This window comes from Ovis canadensis, chromosome 14 (genome assembly GCF_042477335.2).
Source record: "Ovis canadensis isolate MfBH-ARS-UI-01 breed Bighorn chromosome 14, ARS-UI_OviCan_v2, whole genome shotgun sequence".
Classification (NCBI taxonomy): Eukaryota; Metazoa; Chordata; class Mammalia; order Artiodactyla; family Bovidae; genus Ovis; species Ovis canadensis.
In genome coordinates, this window is record NC_091258.1 from 26,581,131 (window position 1) to 26,602,102 (window position 20,972).

General features: G+C 47.4%; 1 protein-coding gene across 4 annotated transcripts in view; it reads left to right on the forward strand.

The window, feature by feature from the left end:
* The first annotated feature begins 4,269 nt into the window (after nucleotides 1-4,269).
* Nucleotides 4,270-20,972, forward strand: part of BANP (BTG3 associated nuclear protein) — a 73,137-nt gene continuing 56,434 nt past the window's right edge. For all 4 annotated transcript variants that reach the window (XM_069549698.1, XM_069549699.1, XM_069549700.1 and 1 more), the window contains exon 1: nucleotides 4,270-6,932. In XM_069549698.1, the coding sequence (XP_069405799.1) occupies nucleotides 6,693-6,932 (240 nt within the window). In that variant the 5' untranslated portion in view covers nucleotides 4,270-6,692. The remainder of the gene's footprint in view (nucleotides 6,933-20,972) is intronic.

Below are 20,972 nucleotides of genomic sequence, written 5' to 3' on the forward strand. Positions count from 1 at the left end.
GCAGAAACCAGCACAACATTGTAAAGTAATTATCATCCAATTAAAAATATATTTAAAAAATAGATCACAGATCTAAATGCAAATTCAAAGCTATGAAATTCCTAGCAGGAGGTAACATGGGAGAAAATCTAGATGACCTTGGACTTGATGATGATGCTGATGACTTTTTAGGTACAATATCCATGAAGGAAATAACCAACAAGCTGTCTTTTGTGTAACATCATATAGTTAGGGATTTTTAGGGCAGTGAAACTACTCTGTATGAGACTATAAAGGGGGACACACGTCATTGCATGTTTGTCCAGATCCATAGATTGCAGGACACCAACAGTGAGTCCTGATGTAGACTCAGGACTCCAGGCAGTGATGGTGTGTCTATGCAGGGTCATCAACTGTAACAAATATACCACTCTGGCTCTGGAAGGAATGCTGATATCAGGGGGAGGTTGGGGATGTGGCAGAGGGTATATGGGGAATCTGTACTTTTCTGTTCAATTTTGCTGTGAACTGAGAGCTTCCCTAAAAAATAAAGTTTAGTAATTAAAAAAAAAAGGAGGGATGCACTGACACAGGCTACAAGGATGAACCTTGAACACATTGTGCTGAATGGAAGAAACCAGTCAAAAAAGGCCACATACGTACGATGCTGTTTATATGAAACATCCAGACAGACAGCTGCCAGGAGCTGGGGGAGGAGGGGGGAGGGAGGCAGGTAACGGGGAAAGGTGATGAAAACATTCAGGAACCAGTCACAGACAGTTGCATACCACCGTGAATAATGCACTTGGTGCCACTGGGTTGTACACCTTTGAATGGTTAATGGTTAATTTTACGTTAAGCGAATTTTTACTGATGATACTTCCTTAAATTTCTTCATGGCTCAGAACACGCGGCAGTTGCCTGTCCTGGGTTGGGTGGAATTCCCCACCAGGTGGGGGTGGAGCTACAGGGCATGCTGGATCCTGCTCCTTCCCACTCCCCTGGATCGTCTCTGAGCTCTGTTCCCAGGACCCCAGTTCACCCCAAACCAGGTCTCTTCTTGCCAATGTCTGGCGAGGGGGAGGAACTACAGAAGGGGCCCCAGGGTGGCACTGCCCCGGGCAGGCTCCAGGAACAGCACAGCCATCCATCAAGTCTCACATCTGCAGGTCCAGGTGGCATTGAGCGCTCTACCCCCCTACCCTCACCCACCCGAGGGTCAGATCTGTGCTTGTGTCCTGTTGAATCACCCCTTGGAATCTTCTGATTCTGTCCCCCCTGCTTCTCTACCACCACTGTGACCGCCCTAGTCCAAGTCTCCATCATCTCTTGCCTGGACCCCTAATACAGCCTCCACTGCTCTCCCCAAGTCCACTCAGGACCCCTCTTCCCCACCCCAAACTCATTTTCCAGCACTCTAGCCAGAGTGAGTTTTGAAAATGCAAATCTCATCATACTCACCCTTGTCCCAAAATCTTATAAAGGCTTCGAGTTATCTTAGGACAAAGACAAAACTTGTCCCTTGGCAAGTTTTGACAGGGACCTCCACATCCCACATCCTAAGTACCTTTCCTGCCACAGCTCGCAAGCTTCCTCCTCGAAGCAATAGCACTGCCACGCTACGGTTAAGAATGTTGCTTAACCTCTCTGAAATTCACGTCCTGCACAATGAAATGGGATTATAATCATGTGCCTGGCCTAGGGGAGGTAACTCAACACACAGTAATATGCCCGTTTCCTGAGACAGACCCTCCGCTAAACCCTTGACAAACTCTGCTTCCCTGAATCCTCCCAACATGCCCGTGAGCTGTGGGTTTGAAATGCCATTTCCCAGAGGAGGCGGCTGACTTGTCACAGGAGAGCGAGGACTCCAAGCCCAGGTCGAGCCTGCTCTCACAGCCCTGCTCTGTGGACTTTATACTCTCTTCTAGGCTTTTCCTGGGTGACTGATAGCTTCATAAACAACTTACTTTTCTCCCTGATGGGTGCATCTTCAGGAACAGGATGCTTCCAAGGATTCCAGGGTGTGCCTGAAGTGGACCCTGCACAGTTTCAAACAAGGGAGATATTTGCAAACGCCTGGCACGTGTGCATTCACATGGGCCCCCATCTCTGGGGCCATCCAGGCCAGCGTGCACCTCCCTATCTTTCTGTAAAGCTCCCATCAATCTGTCTTCAGCCTAGTTAACTCTGGAAACTTGGATTGGATTCTTTCTATTTTACTTATTTATTTTTGGCCGAGAGACTTGTGGGATCTTAGTTTCCCAAACAGGAATTGAACCCTGGCCCCTGGCAGTGAAAGTTTGGAGTTCTAACCACTGGGCGGCCGGGTCGGGGGGAGTCCCTGGATCATTTTCTAGTAAGGCTTGATGGCAAGGAGAAGGGTCCCTTATGGTAGGGAAGTGAATTTCATTGGTAGGCAGTGGTCTTTGCTGATTTCTAGCTATTTGGTTTTTTAAAAACCATGGTAAATCAGTTAGGTGTCAATACTGCACACCTCTGTTTGTCTCAGTTCCCGGGCAGCAAGTGAAAATGAAAGTGAAAGTAGCTCAGCTCTGTCTGACTCATTGTGACCCCAAGGACCATAGAGTCCATGGAATTCTCCAGGCCAGAATACTGGAGTGGGTAGCCTTTTCCTTCTCCAGGGGATCTTCCCAACCCAGGAATCGAACCCAGGTCTCCCACATTGCAGATGGATTCTTTACCAGCTGAGGCACAAGGGAAGCCCAAGAATACTGGAGTGGGTAGCCTATCCCTTCTCCAGGGAATCTTCCTGACCCACGAATCGAACCAGTGTCTCCTGCATTGCAGGCAGATTCTTTACCAACTGAGCTATCAAGGAAGCCCAAATAAAAGTAAATGAAACAGAAACATCAAAAATAGAAAAGAGAAGTCTATCACTCCAGCCTAAGGACAATTACTGTTTTGCTCCACTTAAAAGTGACTCAGGATGACTGAGCAGTTTCCTGGAAAGGAAGGAGAAGGTAAGCCCACACCTGAAAGGGGGCTGCAGATGAGGACTTGGTGATATTTTAAAACAGTGGGAAAAAAATCATCTTACATTCATCTGCTTTCTAGTCAGATATACAAGTATCCTTGCAAGAATTTTAGAGTTAAGTGTTCAGGCTGGTTGTGACTGAAGAAGAGGTGGGGACAGAAGGCACAGCTCTCTTGGGATTTTTGTGGTTGGCTTCAGAAACCCTTTCCCCACTGTGAGCAGACCCTGGACTCCAGATTCAAGTGCTGTGGATTCAGGACCCTACTTTCATCTTTCCTCAGCTCTGTAACCTTGCAGAGCAACTTTCCAATCTCTTTGGACTCTTCCTCACTTCTGAATAGGACAGATCTCATTTCAATACCACGATCTTCCCTGCTCTAACTTTCTTTGGAATTTCTTGAGGGCACTTTTCCTGCAGAGGAATCTGGTGACCAGTCTCAGAAGATCCCTGAGGGCTAATTCTGGAAGAGCCCCAACAAGGTTGCCCAAGGCTCCAGAGCTGGTTACTGCCTTGAGTAGCGTTTTATTATCGGCAAAAGAGAGGTGGGCAGGAAACTCACAGTAAATCGTTTCTTTTCTGGAAAAAAAAATTAAAAAAATAGCGCCACCATTTCATGTTTGGAGGATCCAAGGAATTTTAGCTCTTTGTAAACATTACTTTGCCAACAAAGGTCCATCTAGTCAAGGCTATGGTTTTTTCCGTGGTCATGTATGGATGTGAAAGTTGGACTATGAAGAAAGGTTAGTGCTGAAGAATTGATGCTTTTGAATTGTGATGTTGGAGAAGACTCTTGAGAGTCCTTTGGACTGCAAGGAGATCCAATCAGTCCATTCTAAAGGAGATCAGTCCTGGGTGTTCATTGGAAGGACTGATGCTGAAGCTGGAACTCCAATACTTTGGCCACCTGATGTGAAGAGCTGACTCATTTGAAAAGACCCTGAGGCTGAGAAAGATTGAGGGCAGGAGGAGAAGGAGGTGACAGAGGATGAGATGGTTGGATGGCATCATTGACTTGATGGACATGGGTTTGGGTGTACTCCGGGAGTTGGTGATGGACAGGGAGGCCTGGTGTGCTGCAGTTCATGGGGTTGCAAAGAGTCAGACATGACTGAGCGACAGAACTGAACTGAACTGCAACAACTCAGGACACAGAGGCAAGCGTAAAGAAGAAAAATGAAAAGCAGTGATATTCCCAGCAATACCAGTAAGCAGGAATAACATTCCTGAGAATTGTCTATAGTTTGGGACTGATAGTACCCACAAACATGCTTTTATGCTCTTTAAATACAATACAACCATATTTATATTGTGTTTATAATCATATATAAATAACATTGCATCATTACATATGGACATTCTATACACAATACATTGTTGTTCAATGGCTCGTCCCGTCCAGCTCACTGCGACCCCATGGACTGCGGCACGCCAGGCTTCCCTGTCCATCACCATCTCCTGGCGCTTGCTCAAACTCACGTCCATTGAGTCAGTGATGCCATCCAACCATCTCGTTCTTGTCATCCCCTTCTCTTCCTGCCTTCAATATTTCCCAGGACCAGGGTCTTTTCCAATGAGTCAGGACTTTGCATCAGGTGGCCAAAGTATTGGAGCTTCAGCTTCAACACCAGTCCTTCCAGTGAATATTCAGGATTGATTTCCTTTAGGATTGACTGGTTTGATCTCCTTGCAGTCTGAGGGACTCTCACCAGTCTTCTCCAACACCAAAGTTCAAAAGCATCAGTTCTTCAGGGCTCAGCCTTCTTTATATCTAACTCTCACATCCACATATGACTACTGGAAAAACCATAGCTTTGACTAGACAGACCTTTGTTGGCAAAGTGATGTCTCTGCTTTTCAATATGCTGCCTAGGTTTGTCATAGCTTTTCTTTCAAGGCACAACTGTCTTTCAATTTCATGGCTACAATCACCATCTGCAGTGATTTTGGAGCCCAAGAAAATAGAATCTGTCACTGTTTCGATTGTTTTCCCATCTATATGCCATGAAGTGATGAGACTAGAGGACATGATCCTTTCTTGAATGCTGACTTTTAAGCCAGCTTTTTCACTTTCCTCTTTCACTTTCATCAAGAGGCTCTTTAGTTCCTCTTTGCTTTCTGCCATAAAGGTGGTGTCACCTACATGTCTGAAGTTATTGATATTTCTCCCAGGAATCTTGATTCCCACTTGTGCTTCATCCAGCCCAGCGTTTTGCACTATGTACTCTACATGTAAGTTAAATAAGCAGGGTAACAATATACAGGATTGACCACACTCCTTTCCAAATTTGGAACCAGTCCCATTGTTCCATGTCCTGTTCTAACTGTTGCTTCTTGATCTGCATATAGGTTTCTGAGGAGGCAGGTAAGTTGGTCTGGTATTTCCATCTCTTTAATAAGAATTTTATTGACCACTCTCCCCTTCCCTCTCTCTTTCGTCTCCTTAACCCTTCCTATCCTTCCCTGTTTTTCTACTCCCCCGGGCCTGGACACAGGAATCTGGTCAAAGGGCCCTCAGCCTGAGCTGAGGATTGGCGACTGATCACCCCCTCTTGGCAGAGAACTCGAATTCTGGTTCTGGTCTGGTCTGATTTCTGGTAGGGTCGAGTTTCAGTCCTCCCTTCTCTGGAGGCCAGGGAAAAGTCCCATAATACCTGGGCATCTGTAGGTGGCAGGAGATGTCTGTAAGGCCACCCCTTTCGTCCCCCCCTCTCCTGCCTCCTCCCCCTTCTTCTTTCAACCTGGCTTCCTTTCCTCCCTTGAAATCTTTGATGTTAGTACTTGGATCTGAAGTTCTGTGTCTCTATAGGAGGTTTTCTGAGAGACTGTATTCTTGTATTTAAGGGCTTCCCTGGTGGTGCAGAGGTTAAAGCGTCTACCGGCAATGTGGGAGAGCTGGGTTTCATCCCTGGGTTGGGAAGATCCCCTGGAGAAGGAAATGGCAACCCACTCCAGTATTCTTGCCTGGAGAATCCCATGGACGGAGGAGCTTGGTGGGCTACAGTCCACGGGTTGCAAAGAGTCGGACACGACTGAGGGACTTCACTGTCACTTAATAAGAATTTTCCAGTTTGTTGTGATCCACACAGTCAAAAGTTTTAGCATAGACAATGAAGGAGAAGTAGATATTCTTCTGGAATTCTCTTGCTTTTTGTATGATCCAACAGATGTTGGCAATTTGATCTCTGGTTCCTCTCTGCCTTTTCTAAGGATACATAACAAACATCACAATACATAACATCAATTACACATAAAATATATATCACATATAATTAATATATATTTTTCTAGGAGCGTGTCTTTGAACCTGTGACGAACCTGGGAACCCCTGAGCTCGCCTGCTACTCAGGGGAACCCCGCTGCAGCAGTGGCCAGAGCCGCGCCCGGTGCAGCGGCCTTGCACACCTCAACTACAAGTCCCAGCATTCCATGCGCTGGCACGGGTCGGGGGGGATGGGACCACAAGTACCAGCAGGCTTCGCGCAGACGCAGGAACCACGAGTCCCAGAATGCACTGCTCGAGGCTTGCGCAGGGCCCTCCGGGACATGTAGTCGTCTATGGCGCTAATTCCTATTCATTAGGCCTCAAAGAAAATGCAAATTCCCCGAACGGTCCACCAACGCGACTTTTCAGGGGCTAGTGAGAAGCCTGAACGCGTGACAGAGAAGTAAGAAGTTTGGAGGCCAATCTGTGGCGAGGATGCAGGACCCGTGCGCATGCCCGGCGGTCGTCGGCGCCAGCCCAGCGCGGGCGGGAGATTCCGAGCAGCAGGCCCCGCCCTCGCGCCCTGCCCCGTCCCCGTTCCTCCTCCCGGTGAGCCTGCGCAGATGGTGCAGGGCGGAGGGCCGCGGGGAGGGACTCGCGGCGCCTGCGCAGAGCGGCGGCTTCTCTCGCGAGGACGGACGCCATTATCGCATCTCCCCGACAAACACCACGAGAATTCCGCAGCCCACACGGTAATTGCAGCTCCCGCAGCCGGTCGCGTCTCCACCTCCCCCTTCCCGCGGGGCGAGAGCGAGAGCGAGATCTCCCCTCCTCCCTCCTCCCTGCGCCCTCCTCCGGCCGCGGCGCCCGCGCCGCCGCCCCCGCCCCCCCGACACGGCCACCGGCCCCAACGGCCCGCCGTCCTGTGCGCCCCCGTCTCAGCCCTGTCAAGCCGCCTGCCCGCCGCGCCTCAGCGCACCCGCACCTGGCTCCGGCCGCCCATCCCCCGGCCCGCCGCCCCCGCCGTCGCGGTGCGCGGGGTCCGTCGCGGAGCGGGCCTCCCTTCCGGGACCAGGCCCGCAAGAGCAGCGTCCGGCCGCGGGCGGGCGGGGTGGGGTCGCGCTGCTGTTGCTGCGGTGTAGCCGCTCCGGGTCGTGAGGCCACGGGCTGGCAGGCGGCTAGGCGGCTCCCCCCCGGGAGGCCGGCGGCCGCGGACGCGGGGACAGCGGCTGCGGGCGGAAGTGCGGGAGGCGGCTGTTCTCGCTGGGCGGGCGGCGGGCCCGAGTGAGGAGCGGCCCTGGGGACCCCTGCCCGGTGCTCGGAATCTTCGAGCCGCCGGTAACGTTAACTCCGTGTGTTTAAAGCTCCTTTGCCCCCCCTTGTCTGGCGATTAAAATAAGCGTTTACTCCTGGGACGTCGGGTCCTGTCACGGCTCCAATTTTGAGAAAGCTGATGCCGTGTGTGGGTCCAGTGCTGCGGCCAGTCCCGCCGGCGTTTCCAGCGCTTCTCATCGCGGCGGTCGGGTCAGGGGGACAGGGAGGTGGCTGCGGCCCACGGAGGGAAGGGGCTTCCCTGGGTCACACGGCCAGGTTTGAATGCGATCTGTCCCAAGTCCATGTTCTGAAAAAACTGCACACGTTTGATACTTTAATAAAGTAATGCCGCAAAGTGTCAATGGAAGACTATAAAACAACAGCCCCCACCCCACCTCCCAGTTCCACTCCTCCAAGACTTTATATTTTTGCTGTTTCATGAGGAAGTTCTTCGTAGCTATAAATAATAAGCTGGCACTTTACTGGTTTTATACATTCCTGACTTGCTGTTAACAGGATGACTGACTTTTTCATATCGCATCTCACCTCTATCCCCTGATCACTATGTTCAGTTCAGATTGTTTATAACTAAGCAGATATTCACAGCTAGGTAGTCTGTTTCCCCTGTTATACGGGTTTTTGCTTTTTTCTGTTGTTTGTGATGGCCTTTCTTTTTCTTTGCACTTTTTGTTCCTGTTGACTCTTTACCTTTTATTATTTTTTTAACTATTCCCCGAGGCATGTGGGATCTTAGTTCTCTGGGGATTGAACCTGTTCCCCCTGCAATGGAAGCATGGAGTCTCAACCACTGGACTGCTAGGGAAGTCCCACTTGACCTTGTTTTAGATTCTGAAGGATGGCACTAAATCTCTCTTACCATCCCCCTCTCCCCAGCCTTGTGGTGGTCTTTTTCTAATCTGGATTGTTTACTCCTTAGACCAGCACCAGTATCATCTTGACATTTTTTTTTTACTATATACAACTGAGTTTGTTCAGGTCTCGTGTTTTAATCTTGACTTCTTTATTTCAGTGAGAACCTACTGCCAAGTAGCCTTATTCCTTTTGGATAACTCTTCAGGATCCTCTTTGGTATTAAGACGTTTCCGGAATTCCCGAAAACTGTATAGAGTCCTACTCTGACTACTTTCTGACTCTGGGGACTTGTCCTTCAGCTCTGGAATCTGAAAGTCTTGTGTCATTTGAGAATGTCTTCTGCTCTGCTTTTGGTGGTGGTTTAGTCGCTAAGTTGTCCAACTCTTGTGACCCCACGGACTGTAGCCTACCAGGCTTCTCTGTCCGTGGGACTCTCCAGGCAAGAATACTGGAGTGGGTTGCTATTTCCTTCTCCAGCTCTGCTTTTACTCTTCTGTTTTAGGAGTTTCTGTTAGTTTGATGATGGACATCTTGGATTAACCCTCTGAATCTTCTGTCATTATCTTCTTCCTGTGTCATCTTATTCTTGTTTCTGGGATAGAAACATTTATCCTCCAGTCCTACTTAAAAATTTTTCATTTCCACAATCAAAGTTTAATTTCTAAGGATTTATAATGTTCTTTTTTCATAATAATGTATTGTTTGATGAATGCATTTTTCTCCTTGACTTTGGGGATACTAGTAAGGGTTTTTTCGGTTCCCTTTTGTTCTCTGATTTCTTGTGTTCTGTTGTGTCACTGTTCTTTTCCTCTTTTTAAAAAGACGGGCTTCTTGCTTTGTGTGGCAAGTACTCTTCAAATACTGGAATTATTGTTGTCTAAGGCCAGAGGAAGCAGGCAGAGAACTCATGAGTTTGGGGGGCTGATTTTTTGGTCACACTCACATGGTGGCTTATGGAATTTTTGTTCCTCAACCAGGGATTGAACCTGGGCCCACAGCAGTGAAAGCATGGTGTCCTGACCTCTGGACCACCAGGGAATTCCCCCGTGGGACTGCTTTTGAAAATGTGCAGGTTTCCTATTGGGTTTTGGGGAACTTTTTGTTGTGCTGGGACCTCAAATGCCAGAAGGCAGATTTTCTCTGGGCCTCTCTGCTTAAGGAAGATGCCTTTGACTGGGGCATGCTCCACTTGGTCTAGGGACGGCCCTTGTACAGCTCTTCGTACAGGGACCTGACTTCCATGTGCAGGCACAAACCTCACCCTCTCCTGGTTTGGAGTCCTAGCCTTTATAGGCTTGGAGGCCCCGTTTGTTGTGTCCACTCCTGTGTGCTCCGGTTACTGTTTCCTCTTCCCCCATTAATCCTCCTGGTCTGCCAGAAATTTGCAGAATCTCTTGCACATCTTATGTTCTTTCTTATGGATTTATTATATGATACTAAAAGTCACTTTAATGGGGTGAGCAGAGTTCACCTCTGAGGCCAGTCGCTCTGTGTGAGTAGCTATTCCAGCATCCCTTCTCATCACCCTGCTGTCTTGCCTCCCATTGACTGTGGTAACGGATGCCCAGTGGCAGCGGGATGACTGGCCAAATCTTGGTCCCCTTGGGCTCCTCCGCATTGCACTTGTGGGCGGATGGTGTGTGTTCCCACTGGATTTTCTCCTGGCTCCAGAGCCATGGAAGGGTGCCAGGCTTAGCTGGGGAATGCCAACCACAGACGGTGTTAGAGCAAAGATTGTGGTTTTAGCCTCTGCGGGGGGCTTGTCTTGTATCACTGGGCCAGAGTTTAAGGATTGCCTCTAGGCAAGCGGTGATTACTGTGCTTGAAGTGTAACCTTGATGCATTTTAGTTGGTTGTCCTTCGAAAGCTGTGAATAGTGAAATACACCAGTTGTGTTTGCCAGGGCCTTGCTAGTGGAGGCATTGCCATCGCTGGGCATTTGTGAGAAACATGGACTCTCAAGCCCTGTCCAGATGTATGGAATCAATCTGCAGCTTTATAAACTTACCCTTTTGAAGGAACTTTACAGAAAAGTCACAAGAATAGTTCAGGAGCTTCCCTGTGCCCTTTACCCACGTCTCTTTTAACATTGACGCCTTACATTATCAGATATTCTCATGAAAATCAGAAACTTAACATTGTCACAGTACCTTTAGCTGAAATGTGGACTTTGCTGAACTTCATCAGTTTTCTACTAATGTCCTTTTTCTGTTTCAGGATCTAATCCAGGATCTCACTCTGCATTTAGTTGTCATGTCTCCTTTAGTCTCTTCCAATTTGGGATGTTTACACATCTCTCCCCAAATGTTTATAAATTACAAAGGAAGAATTATAACCTCACAGTGGGAAAACCTGGCATCTCCAGTGATAAGACATAATGATATCACATTCCCTGATGATATGCATTGAGACAGAAATGCATACATGAAGTCTAATCATGAGAAAACCCAAATTGAGGCACGTGCGCCAGAATCTTGACTAGTGTGCCTCAGAAACGTTCCAGGTGTGGAAAGATAGCGAAAGATTCAGAATTTGCAAGTTAACAGATCGTCAGGTATAGTACATGCACTTGCTGAAGAAATACTCCTGTGCTCGATGGCCCACAAGGAGCTAAGAGAGAAAGACCCACCAGCCTTGTTTGGTGGGTGCTGAATGAGCCTGCTGCCGTCTATGGGGTCGCACAGAGTCGGACACAACAGCAGCAGCGCAGGCTCTAGGTGAGTCTGTGTAAACAGCTCATTGATAACACCCTTATAGCTTACTAGCCTTAGCTTTCCCTTATGATCTCATCTACACTATAAATCCTGAAGACTTTAGCTGTACAGTTAAATACATGATGTCATAATGCCAGACTGACTTTAAAATGTCCTGTGACTTTACCACTTTTAACTATTTAAATCTGGAAAAAATAAGCATTTTCTTATTTTAAAGAAAGGAGTTCTGTGGGTAATGTGTTTTAAGGTTCTTATTGAGAATGTCTTAGAAAAATGTGTAAAAAGCCCTCCCTTTCCAAGAGGAGGATAAAGATCATTATTGTGTCCTCTGATTTCACATACTTGATGGTCAGAAATACAAAAGCACATAGTGAATTGTTCACTGGAGGTGCCCTGAACTATTCTGAAATGTTCATGGGTGTTCAAAGGAATTGGACAGCAGCTGTTGGGTCCTGTGGTTGCAAGTTGCTTTTAAAAAGTGACATGTGCTTCTTATTTGGGGATAGAACCTGGAGCTCACTTAACTGCTCAGAAGAATAGACTCCTAGCATCAACCCTCCTTTCAGAGTACTTTTAAGAATTCTCAGCCCTTTGGTTTCTCAGTTTTGTGTAGTTTGTGAAACCAGTTTAAAATGAGAACTTTAGCTAATCATCTCATCTCATGCCATCTGCCTTTCTGTCGGCTCTGTCTGCCTGGCCTACCTCCTGGGAAGATGGGGCTGTCTTCAGATCTAGAGGGCGTGCTCTTGATCCCGTCTCATCCCCCACCCTGCTGCCCCAGCCAAGCGTCCCTTCACCATGATAGTACGTCTTCCGGGTATGTCTAAGAGGAGGCTGAGCTTGGGATGACCACCCAGAGCCTGCCCCTGCTTGAAACCTGTGGATGCTTTTGAATTAAACCACGATGGAAACCTTAATTTCCCAAGCAGATAGCACACCCGAAGCATTGTGGAAGTCACCTGAAATGATTCCATTTTTGAATTAAATTCTTTGTGTTTTTCACATCTACCCATTGTCAAGGACCGTCCAATTTGATTTTATGTTTTGGACCACCTGCCTTCATGGTGGGGTGAATAGTAAGATGGCCTTGTCTTTATAGTGACCCTCATACTGGGGTAGGGGGATGGTGATGGTGCTGACCACTGCCCCAGACAGGTGACCCATAAGTTTGGATTGCTGACAGTACATAGGTGGTGGACGAATGAAATCCATCAGCAAAGGCCAGAGAAAGTGAAGAGATGAGAACAGGTAGAGAGGTGAGGGGAGTGTCTGTGGAAGGTGACTACTTGCCTTGCGCTGAGTCTTTCTGTGTTAGCGTTTAGAGTAGTTGAGTGCGGGGAATGCTCTGAGTGGGCAGGAAGAGCCCAGGTAGGAGGGGTGGGTTGGGGTGGAGTGGTGTCAAGAAGCTGGGGACTGCGCTGAGTGGCTTGGGGCAGAGCCCTGTACTGACAAACCTTTTGTAATAAAGATTTACATTGTGTGCTGCAAAGAATGCCGCTTCTGGTCTCTAGTGATTTTTCCTTCCTCTTCACGATGGAAAGTCATCAAATAACTTGAAGCAGAATTACACTTTTCTAAAGTAGCAGTGGGTTTGGATAAACTGGCAGGGAAAACTTGGTGCTGGTATTTCCTTGTTGGTGTGAACTGTGTGTCCCTTGAGTGTGGCAAGAGCCCCGGGCACCTTGATCTTCCTGGATGGAGCGGGGACAACTCAGGCTGGGTGCCAGCTGTCACCGCCAGGTACACCCTGTGGTTGCACTGGCAGGTGGGCTGCAGGACGGGACTGCCTGCTGCTACACCGTCCTGGAAGTGCTCACGGCTGGAGCCAGGGTGGACCTCAGGATCAGGTGCTGTGGCAAGCTGCCTTCTCTGCTGGGATCTTCTGCAAACACACCGCGTAATTCACGACCTCTCCAACCACCATTTTGACTGAATCCGTCCTAGAAGGCTAGGTGTCCTGTTCACCAGCGAAGAGGTGCAAACACAGTTTGTAGTTATGTGGCCTTCTGGTTTTGAAATGAAACACTTGATGGATTTTTTTAAGGTTTGTGGGATTCAACTAACAACACTTTTTTTTGTTGAAAGAAAAAGGGCTTTAATATTTTTTACATTATTTTAAACTTGTGTGATTTAAGTCTGTGTAATTCAGATGTGTATAAAGTGCAGTCCTACTGTGTTAGGAGAGCAGAGGCTGAAGGGGTACAGGAGGATGAAAGCAGAGTGTTGCCTGGGCGCCCTCCATGCCAAGTGTCAGTAAAACACTCCAGTCCCCTGGTTTCACTGGTCCTCCCTGCTTCTCCTGGGATCATTCAAGAGCTCAGGAAGCCTGCTTTGCCTCCTTGGGATTTCTGTAGATGTGCTGTAAGCTGAAGCAGAAATCGCTCCTTCCAGCCAGTAGTAGGTGAAGCAGGCAGAGTCAGCTCAGGGTGGAGCACCCTCAGGAGGCCACCATCATTTTTCTGCTTCTCAGTAAAAGTTCCTGTTTGTTTATACCCCGTCTCAGTCTCCAGGCAGTTTCAAGAGTCTAGAGGTGCCACTGCTGATGTTAAACGCTCTGCTCCAGAGAAGTCCACAAACTTTCTGTAAGGGACTGGATGAGTAAACAGTTCTGGCTTTGGGGTCTATCCCAACCGCTCACCTCTGCCTTTGTAGAAGCCAAAGTAGACGTGGCTGTTTTCCAATAAAACTTTTCTACAAAAACTAACTGCTGGTGGGGGCCTGCCTCTCAGACTGTGGTCTGTGACTCCAGACACCGTGCTAATGCAAGTGGAAAATGTCCAGGTGGGGAGCCAGCAACACCGAGCTGATGGTGAAGGGTGCTCCCGCTGGGCCCCTCTCTGCACAGGCCACTCCTCCAGCAGCTGTGCCCGTCACCATTGACTTGGAGGGCCTGGAGGTTTTATTTTGGAAAAATCTACATGGAGAGGAAAGTCAGAGGCAGCCCTGTTGAAGTATAATTGGTGTCAGATGAGAATGCATCTTTCTGTCCTTAGCACTGTTCTTAAAAAAAAAAAAAAGCCTTAGCAACTCTTCATAGGAACTGGGTTTGGATTTTTTTCAGGCTTGAAAGCTGTAAGAATAGTACAAATGATTCTGATGTAGTCTTCTCTGAGGGCCTCAGATGCTACTACTTTATATTTGCCCTATCCTTTCTCTTCTCTGCAACTCTTCTGTGTTTGTGTGTGAGTGTTTTCCTTTTTTTCCCAAAACAGTTTAAGCTATAATGTCCCATTAACCTTAAACATTTAAGTGGTTGTTTCCTGCAAACAAGGACATTCTCTTATATAACCACAGTACAGTGTTCAAGGCTAACAGAGTCCTATCAAGAGAACGTGCTGGTCATAGTTAACACCCTTTTCCAAAAACCCAAGAGCGACTACACATAGACATCACCAGATGGTCAGTACCAAAATCAGATTGATTATGTTCTTTGGAACCGAAGATGGAGAAGCTCTATATGGTCAGTAAAAACAAGACCTGGAGCTGACTGTGGCTCAGATCATGAGCTCCTTATTGCAAAATTCAGGCTTAAATTGAAGTAGGGAAAACCACTAGGCCATTCGGATATGACCTAACTCAGATAGATTCAAGGGATTAGATCTGATAGAGTGCCTGAAGAACTATGGACAGAAGTATGTAACGTTGTACAGGAAGCAGATACGAAACCATCCCAAAGAAAAAGAAGTGCAACAAGGCAAAATGGTTGTCTGAGGAAGCCTTACAAATAGCTGAGGAAAGACGAGAAGCGAAAGGCAAGGGAGAAAGGGAAAGATAGAGGCATCTGAATGCAGAGTTCCAGAGAATAGCAAGGAGAGATAAGAAGTCCTTAAATGAACAATGCAAAGAAATACAGGAAAAACAGTAGGATGGAAAAGACTGGAGATCTCTTCAAGAAAACTAGAGATACCAAGGGAACATTTCATGCGAGGATGGGCACAGTAAAGGACAGAAATGGCAAGGACCTAACAGAAGCAGAAGAGATTAAGAAGAGGGGGTGAGAATACACAAGAACTATATAAAAAATGTCTTAATGACCTGGGTAATCACAATGGAGGTTAGACATCCTGGAGTGCAAAGTCAAGTGAGCCTTAGGAAGCATCACTATGAACAAAGCTAGTGGAGGTGATGAAATTCCAGCTGAGCTATTTCAAATCCTAAAAGATGATGCTGTTAAAGTGCTGCACTCAATATGCCAGCAAATTTGGGAAACTCATCAGTGGCCACAGGACTGGAGAAGGTCAGTTTTCATTCCAATCCCAAAGAAGAGCAATGCCAAAGAATTCTGACTACTCTGCGTTGGTGCTCATTTCACATCTAGCAAGATAATGCTCAAAATTCTCCACACTACATGAACTGAGAAATTCCAAATATACAGGCTGGGTTTATAAAAGGCAGAGGAGACAGATCAAATTGCCAACATTCATTGGATCATAGAGAAAGAAAGGGAATTCCAGAAAAACATCTACTTTTGTTTCATTGACTACATTAAAGCTTTAGACTGTGTGGATCACAACAAACTGTGGAGAATTCTTAAAGAGATAGGAGTACCAGACCACCTAACCTGTCTCCTGAAAAACCTGTATGCAGGTCAAGAAGCGATAGTTAGAACCAGACATGAAACAACAGAATGGTTCAAAATTGGGAAAGGAGTGCATCAAGGCTGTATATTGTCACCCTGCTTATGGAACTTATATGCAGGGTACATCGTGTGAAATGCTGGGCTGGATGAATCAACAAGCTGGAATCAAGATTGCCGAGAGAAATATCAATAACCTCAGATATGCTGATGATACTACTCTAATGGCAGAAAGTGAAGAACTTAGGAGCCTCTTGATGAGGGTGAAAGAGGAGAGTGAAAGAGCTGGTTGAAAACTCAGCATTCAAAATACTAAGATCATGGCATCCGATCCCATCACTTCATGGCAAATAGAAGGGGAAAGAGTGGAAACAGTGACAGATTTTGTTTTCTTGAGCTCCAGAGTCACTGCGGATGGTGACTGCAGCCACGAAATTAAGACACCTCTCGGAAGAAAAACTATGATAAACCTAGACAGCGAATTAAAAAAACAAAAAATCACTTGGCCGACAAAGGTCTGTATAGTCAAAGCTATGGTTTTTCCAGTAGTCATGTACAAATGTGAGAGTTGGACCATAAAGAAGGCTGAGCGCCAAAGAATTGATGCTTTGAGTCGTGCTGGAGAAGACTCTCGAGAGTTTCTTGGAGTGCGTGGAGATCAAGCCAGTCAGCCCTGAAGGAAATCAACTCTGAATATTCTTTGGAAAGACTGATGCTGAAGCTGATGTTGGGCACGACTTAGTGACTGAACAACAGCAACGGTTTTCAAAATTAGGAGCCTCATCGATGCAGCTGTGTTACCTAAACAACAGGTCTAGTTCAGATTTTGCTTTTTGTTAATTATCCCAGTAATGTCCACTCCTTTTTTTGTTGGCTGCACAGTGCAGCCCGTGGGATCTTATTTCCCCAACGGGGGGTAGAACCTGTGCCCCTTGACTGGGAGTGCACAGCCTTAACTGGACCACCAGGGATGTCCTGTTATGTCCTTTTTTTTTTTTTCCTTTTTAGCAAAGTTCTTTAGTAACTTCGGATATATTTTCCCCAAGAATATTTGCCCTGGCCAGTATGATCACAAATTAGGCACCATACTCCTTAGAAACTGCAAATTTACTGGCATCAAAAGTTTGCATGTTTATTGTTGACAGAAATCGCCTTGAATCATTTCCACCTGCTGCTCTGTTTGAGAGAGGGAGGGGAGACTGTGAGTAGAGGTAAGAGGCAGAATGCCAGGCTGTTTCTAAGGTCTCCACAGGCCACTGGTTGCACATGCATATGTGGTGGGATTGTGAAGTGCTAGAGTTGTGGACCCAGAGAAAAACAGTACCTTACTTGGGGGCATTTGCTAGGTTTATGAGAAGTTCTCTGAGGTCACTCACTAGTATATATAGTCCTGTTGGCTCGGGTAAGGGTTATTTTGGGGGGCTGCTTCTGTTCAGTGGTGGATCCTTGTATTTATCAAAGTGTGGTTGACCCTTAAACAATGTGCGGTTGGGGAGCCAGCCTCCATGTAGTGGAAAATCAGAGTGTAGCTTGCAGTAGGCTGTCCATATCCATGCCTCTACATCCTCGGATTCAACCACCTGCAGCTCCTGCAGTGCCGTAGGGTTTACTGTTGAAAAAAGTCATGAGGTTCAGGTGCTTAAGCCTGCAGATTCGGTATGTTGATACAGTCCTGCATCTTTGGCTGATGTCATATTTTATGTTATCAGAGTAATACTTCACAGTGTAAGCTGTTCAGTAGCTACCAGGGAAGAATTAAAATTTTAGGGCATTACGTATGTAGAAGCCAAAGCTTTTATTGCAAGATATGTGTAGACTTCTGTGGTGTATTTACATTTATTGTTGGCAGTTAGTGAATCAAGTAAGCGTTGCTTTTATGGTTTCCATTTTATAGCAGACATTACCTGAAATTCACTGTAACGTGTGTGTGGTTCTTAGGCTTTCTTTTTAGAGCTGTAATTCCTGAAGGCAGTAGTTGACAGAGTGTGGGCCCCAGAACCCTGGGGATGTCCTGGAGACCTTCCCAGCTGTGAGAGTAGTTTTCATAATGATTGTCAAGAGGTCATTTGCCTTTTTTTGCTGACATTTAGACCAAGTCGCCGAGCTGCAGGGATTCTTCACTGCTGTGCAATTCGGAAAAGCCATTCTCACCTAAGAATGTCCTTGATGAAGCAATAAAAATCATTCATTTTGTTCAGTCTCAACCCTGAGTAGAGCCCCTTTCAGTACTCTGTAACAAAACAGGGTGTGTGTGGAGAGTGCTTCTGTGTTTTGGAGTTGGAAAGTTGCTTGGAGGACAGGCCCTTCTGCCTGGGTTGTTAGCTGCACCGGCCGCTCTTTTTCATGGACCACTGGAACAGACTAGTTGACATGTTACCAGTATTTCTTACTAAATAGCCAGTTAGCCTGTGACTGCAAGGAAAGCAGCTAAGCCTACTGCCAGTGGTAACATTTGCGCTTCCAAGTGGAACTGGAATTTCGGAAAGCTTTGTCTGTCACTATGAGCCTGCAGCTTCCTAATATGTCAAGACTTTTCTGATGAGATCAGTGCTGATACTAAGGAATGTGATGCGTTAGATAATCTGTCATAAACAACATTTGGAAGATCTGCCTAACTCAGTGAGCCAGTATTTTCCAGATGACCAAATCAGACCTGGGTCAGTGTCCATTTCAAGTGCAAGACAGATCAGTGGATTTTGAAGTAATAACATAAAGAAAAGTTCACCAGTAAGGTTTTAGATTCCTCGCTGCAGCTTGCCTTCAGGGAGAAATAAAGCCCTTGATGAGTGTGTTGGGGTTGATTACAGAGCGTTTCTGCAGCTACCTGAACACGCTGCTCAGGTGCACCACCCTCTCCCAGCTGCGCCTCTGGTGGGGCCGGCTCTTTCTCTGCAGCAACAGATGGGAGAACCTAGTTGTTTTCCAGTAAGTCTGACATCGAAGAAATTTGTAGAAATGCAAAACTGGGTCTCTCTTCTTGCTAAGGTTTTGCTTTTATTATTTTGGGAACTCTAGTAATTTTTGGTTTAAAAAAAAAGTTTTTTGTGTTAAAATGTATTGATTTTTGTAATTTTTAGATGAATAAAGTGTTCACACATTTTCTGTTCCAATCTCTGAGATGGGGATGTTGTTAGACACACGTCCATGAGCACGAGCTCACCAGCTTTCAGAGGGGAGGGCCTGCTGAGAGCAGTGCGTCTTGACCGAGGACAGTGGTGCTGTGGGAGCAGCTTAAAGCCGGCCGCTTCCTTTCTTGCATTAGTGGTTTGTATTTGAGGAGGTTTATCCATTTTGGGAAGTGTGACTAGAAGTGGCCAGTTTAATAAAATATAATTGTAGGGGGAAGGACCTGCTGTCTGAGGCTAGTTTGACCTTCTTCTAATTTCAAACTTAAACATCTCTAGAGGGCCTATTTTGAAGAGCTAGTGTGGCCTGGATGTTCCTGTGAATCAGTGCTTCTTCCTGATGACCTAGTACCCGACTGGTCGTTTATAGTCACATTTTCTCTTTCTTCCCTACTTCTCCTTTGCGTCTTCCCCCTGCCAAAGCTGAGTCTTCTTCACATGTTTTGGTTTAATAAGAGTTGATTTCTTTGCTTACTTCATTCTGGTTTTTAATTAATTTTTATTACTACATCTGTATTCAGACAGGTCTGACTGAGTGGAATGGTCTTTATTCTCTTGGAGGGGCCCTATTTCTGAGCTTGTGGTTTTTAACTGGGCACCGCTGGGCCACTTTCTGGAGGAGATGGAGGTTGTTGCTCCGGTCTTCATGGCATGTGAACTTGGCCTTGCTGCTCAGGTGGGCAGAGCAGAGCTGGTGCCAGGGTGGGACAGTGGCTGGGGGACTGGGACCTGGGGGTGGGCTCGCTGTCGAGCCTGGGGGCTGGCGGATCCCACGACTCCTCCTCTCCAAGACTTGTCTTTGGGGTCTTCTGTCTCTTATACTCATCAGGGACACTCTTGCACCTCTGAGGATTGTTGTCCAAGTATTTGGCATCTGTAAAGGGAGGTCGGACTGGCATGGCGACTCCAGGGCCTCGCCAAGGGTACCCCACTTCCACCTGTGACTTCAGGGCATGCGGGCCGTGTCTCTTCACGGTTGTTCTGCAGGGAGCTGATGGCTGGGAAATGGTTCTGGTGGAGCAGGGCCAGGTCACCACCCAGGGGTCACAGCAGCTGCCTTGCGCGCCTCCCCAGATGTAGCCTCCTACGGACAGGATCCGCAGGTGCTTGTTAGGGACCAGTGGGAGAAACAGCTCTGCACAGTGTCTGCCCTAAAAACCCCAGATGTTGTGATGTCCCTGTTGGGATGACTGTGTGATGTAGTTCTCGTGGTGACTGGGGAAACCCAGGGTGGACGCAGCAGGCTCTGCCTGGCTGCTTTTTCTTGATGCCTTTTTGTCATGTGGCAAGTGCTGCTGGGCTGCAGACTTGCCTTTTCTCACCTTTACGCCTGACGCTCAGTCACGTGTTCAATGACAGTAGCTCTTCTTTTTTTCCCTGTTTCAGTGGCCTTGATGTTTTATTTTATACAGGTGTCCAAAATATTTAAAAACTAGAAAAATTGAAACTAAATGTACCATTCTGTGTTTCTGCTAATGAACAACTGCTCCTGTCTATTGCTGACAACCCGCGAGCAGCTTGTATTTCCACTCTGAAACCTAACATGTCGTTCGTGTGCAATTCACTGTTATAGCTAAACAGGTCTGTGACTTAGTTACACTTCAGTCATTGGAATGAGAGCCTAATGCCGAGAACTCTGCAGACCTTACTGCATGGTTTGTCAGCAGACATGCCGCCCTCCAGAGTTTTGTGCTGGGTGGGCAGCGGGGTGTCTCCCCAGGGCTCCCCCGCAGCCCCACCACACTGATGTACATGGCGGGCCAGGCCCCATCGGGGCACTGAGTAGGGTGGTGAGGTTCCTGCCCAGAGGAGCTTGTCTTCAGCAGGGGAGACAGATGCCAAACCAGACGGATGCCTCGCCGGTGTTGCAGGTTAGATGGCAGGGCTTTGTGATGAAGCAGGAACGGGCAGCTGGGAGATGGGTGCTGCTGGTAGGCGCGGCGGGTGGGGTGTGACTGGGCAGAAGGATAGGCAGACAGTGGAGGGTGAGGGCTGGGCTGGTGTGTGCCCACCCGGCTGGGGCAGCCTCCTCAGATGGCAGAGTGAGGAACCTCGGGTGGAGCCTGCGGGCACAGAGGGAGCCTAGCTGGTGCCAGGCACACACCTTGAATGAACAGGAAACCTTTGTTGGGCTTTGAGCAGACAGGGACGCTGAGATGGGCTTTCACGTGACCCATAGCCTTTAAACAG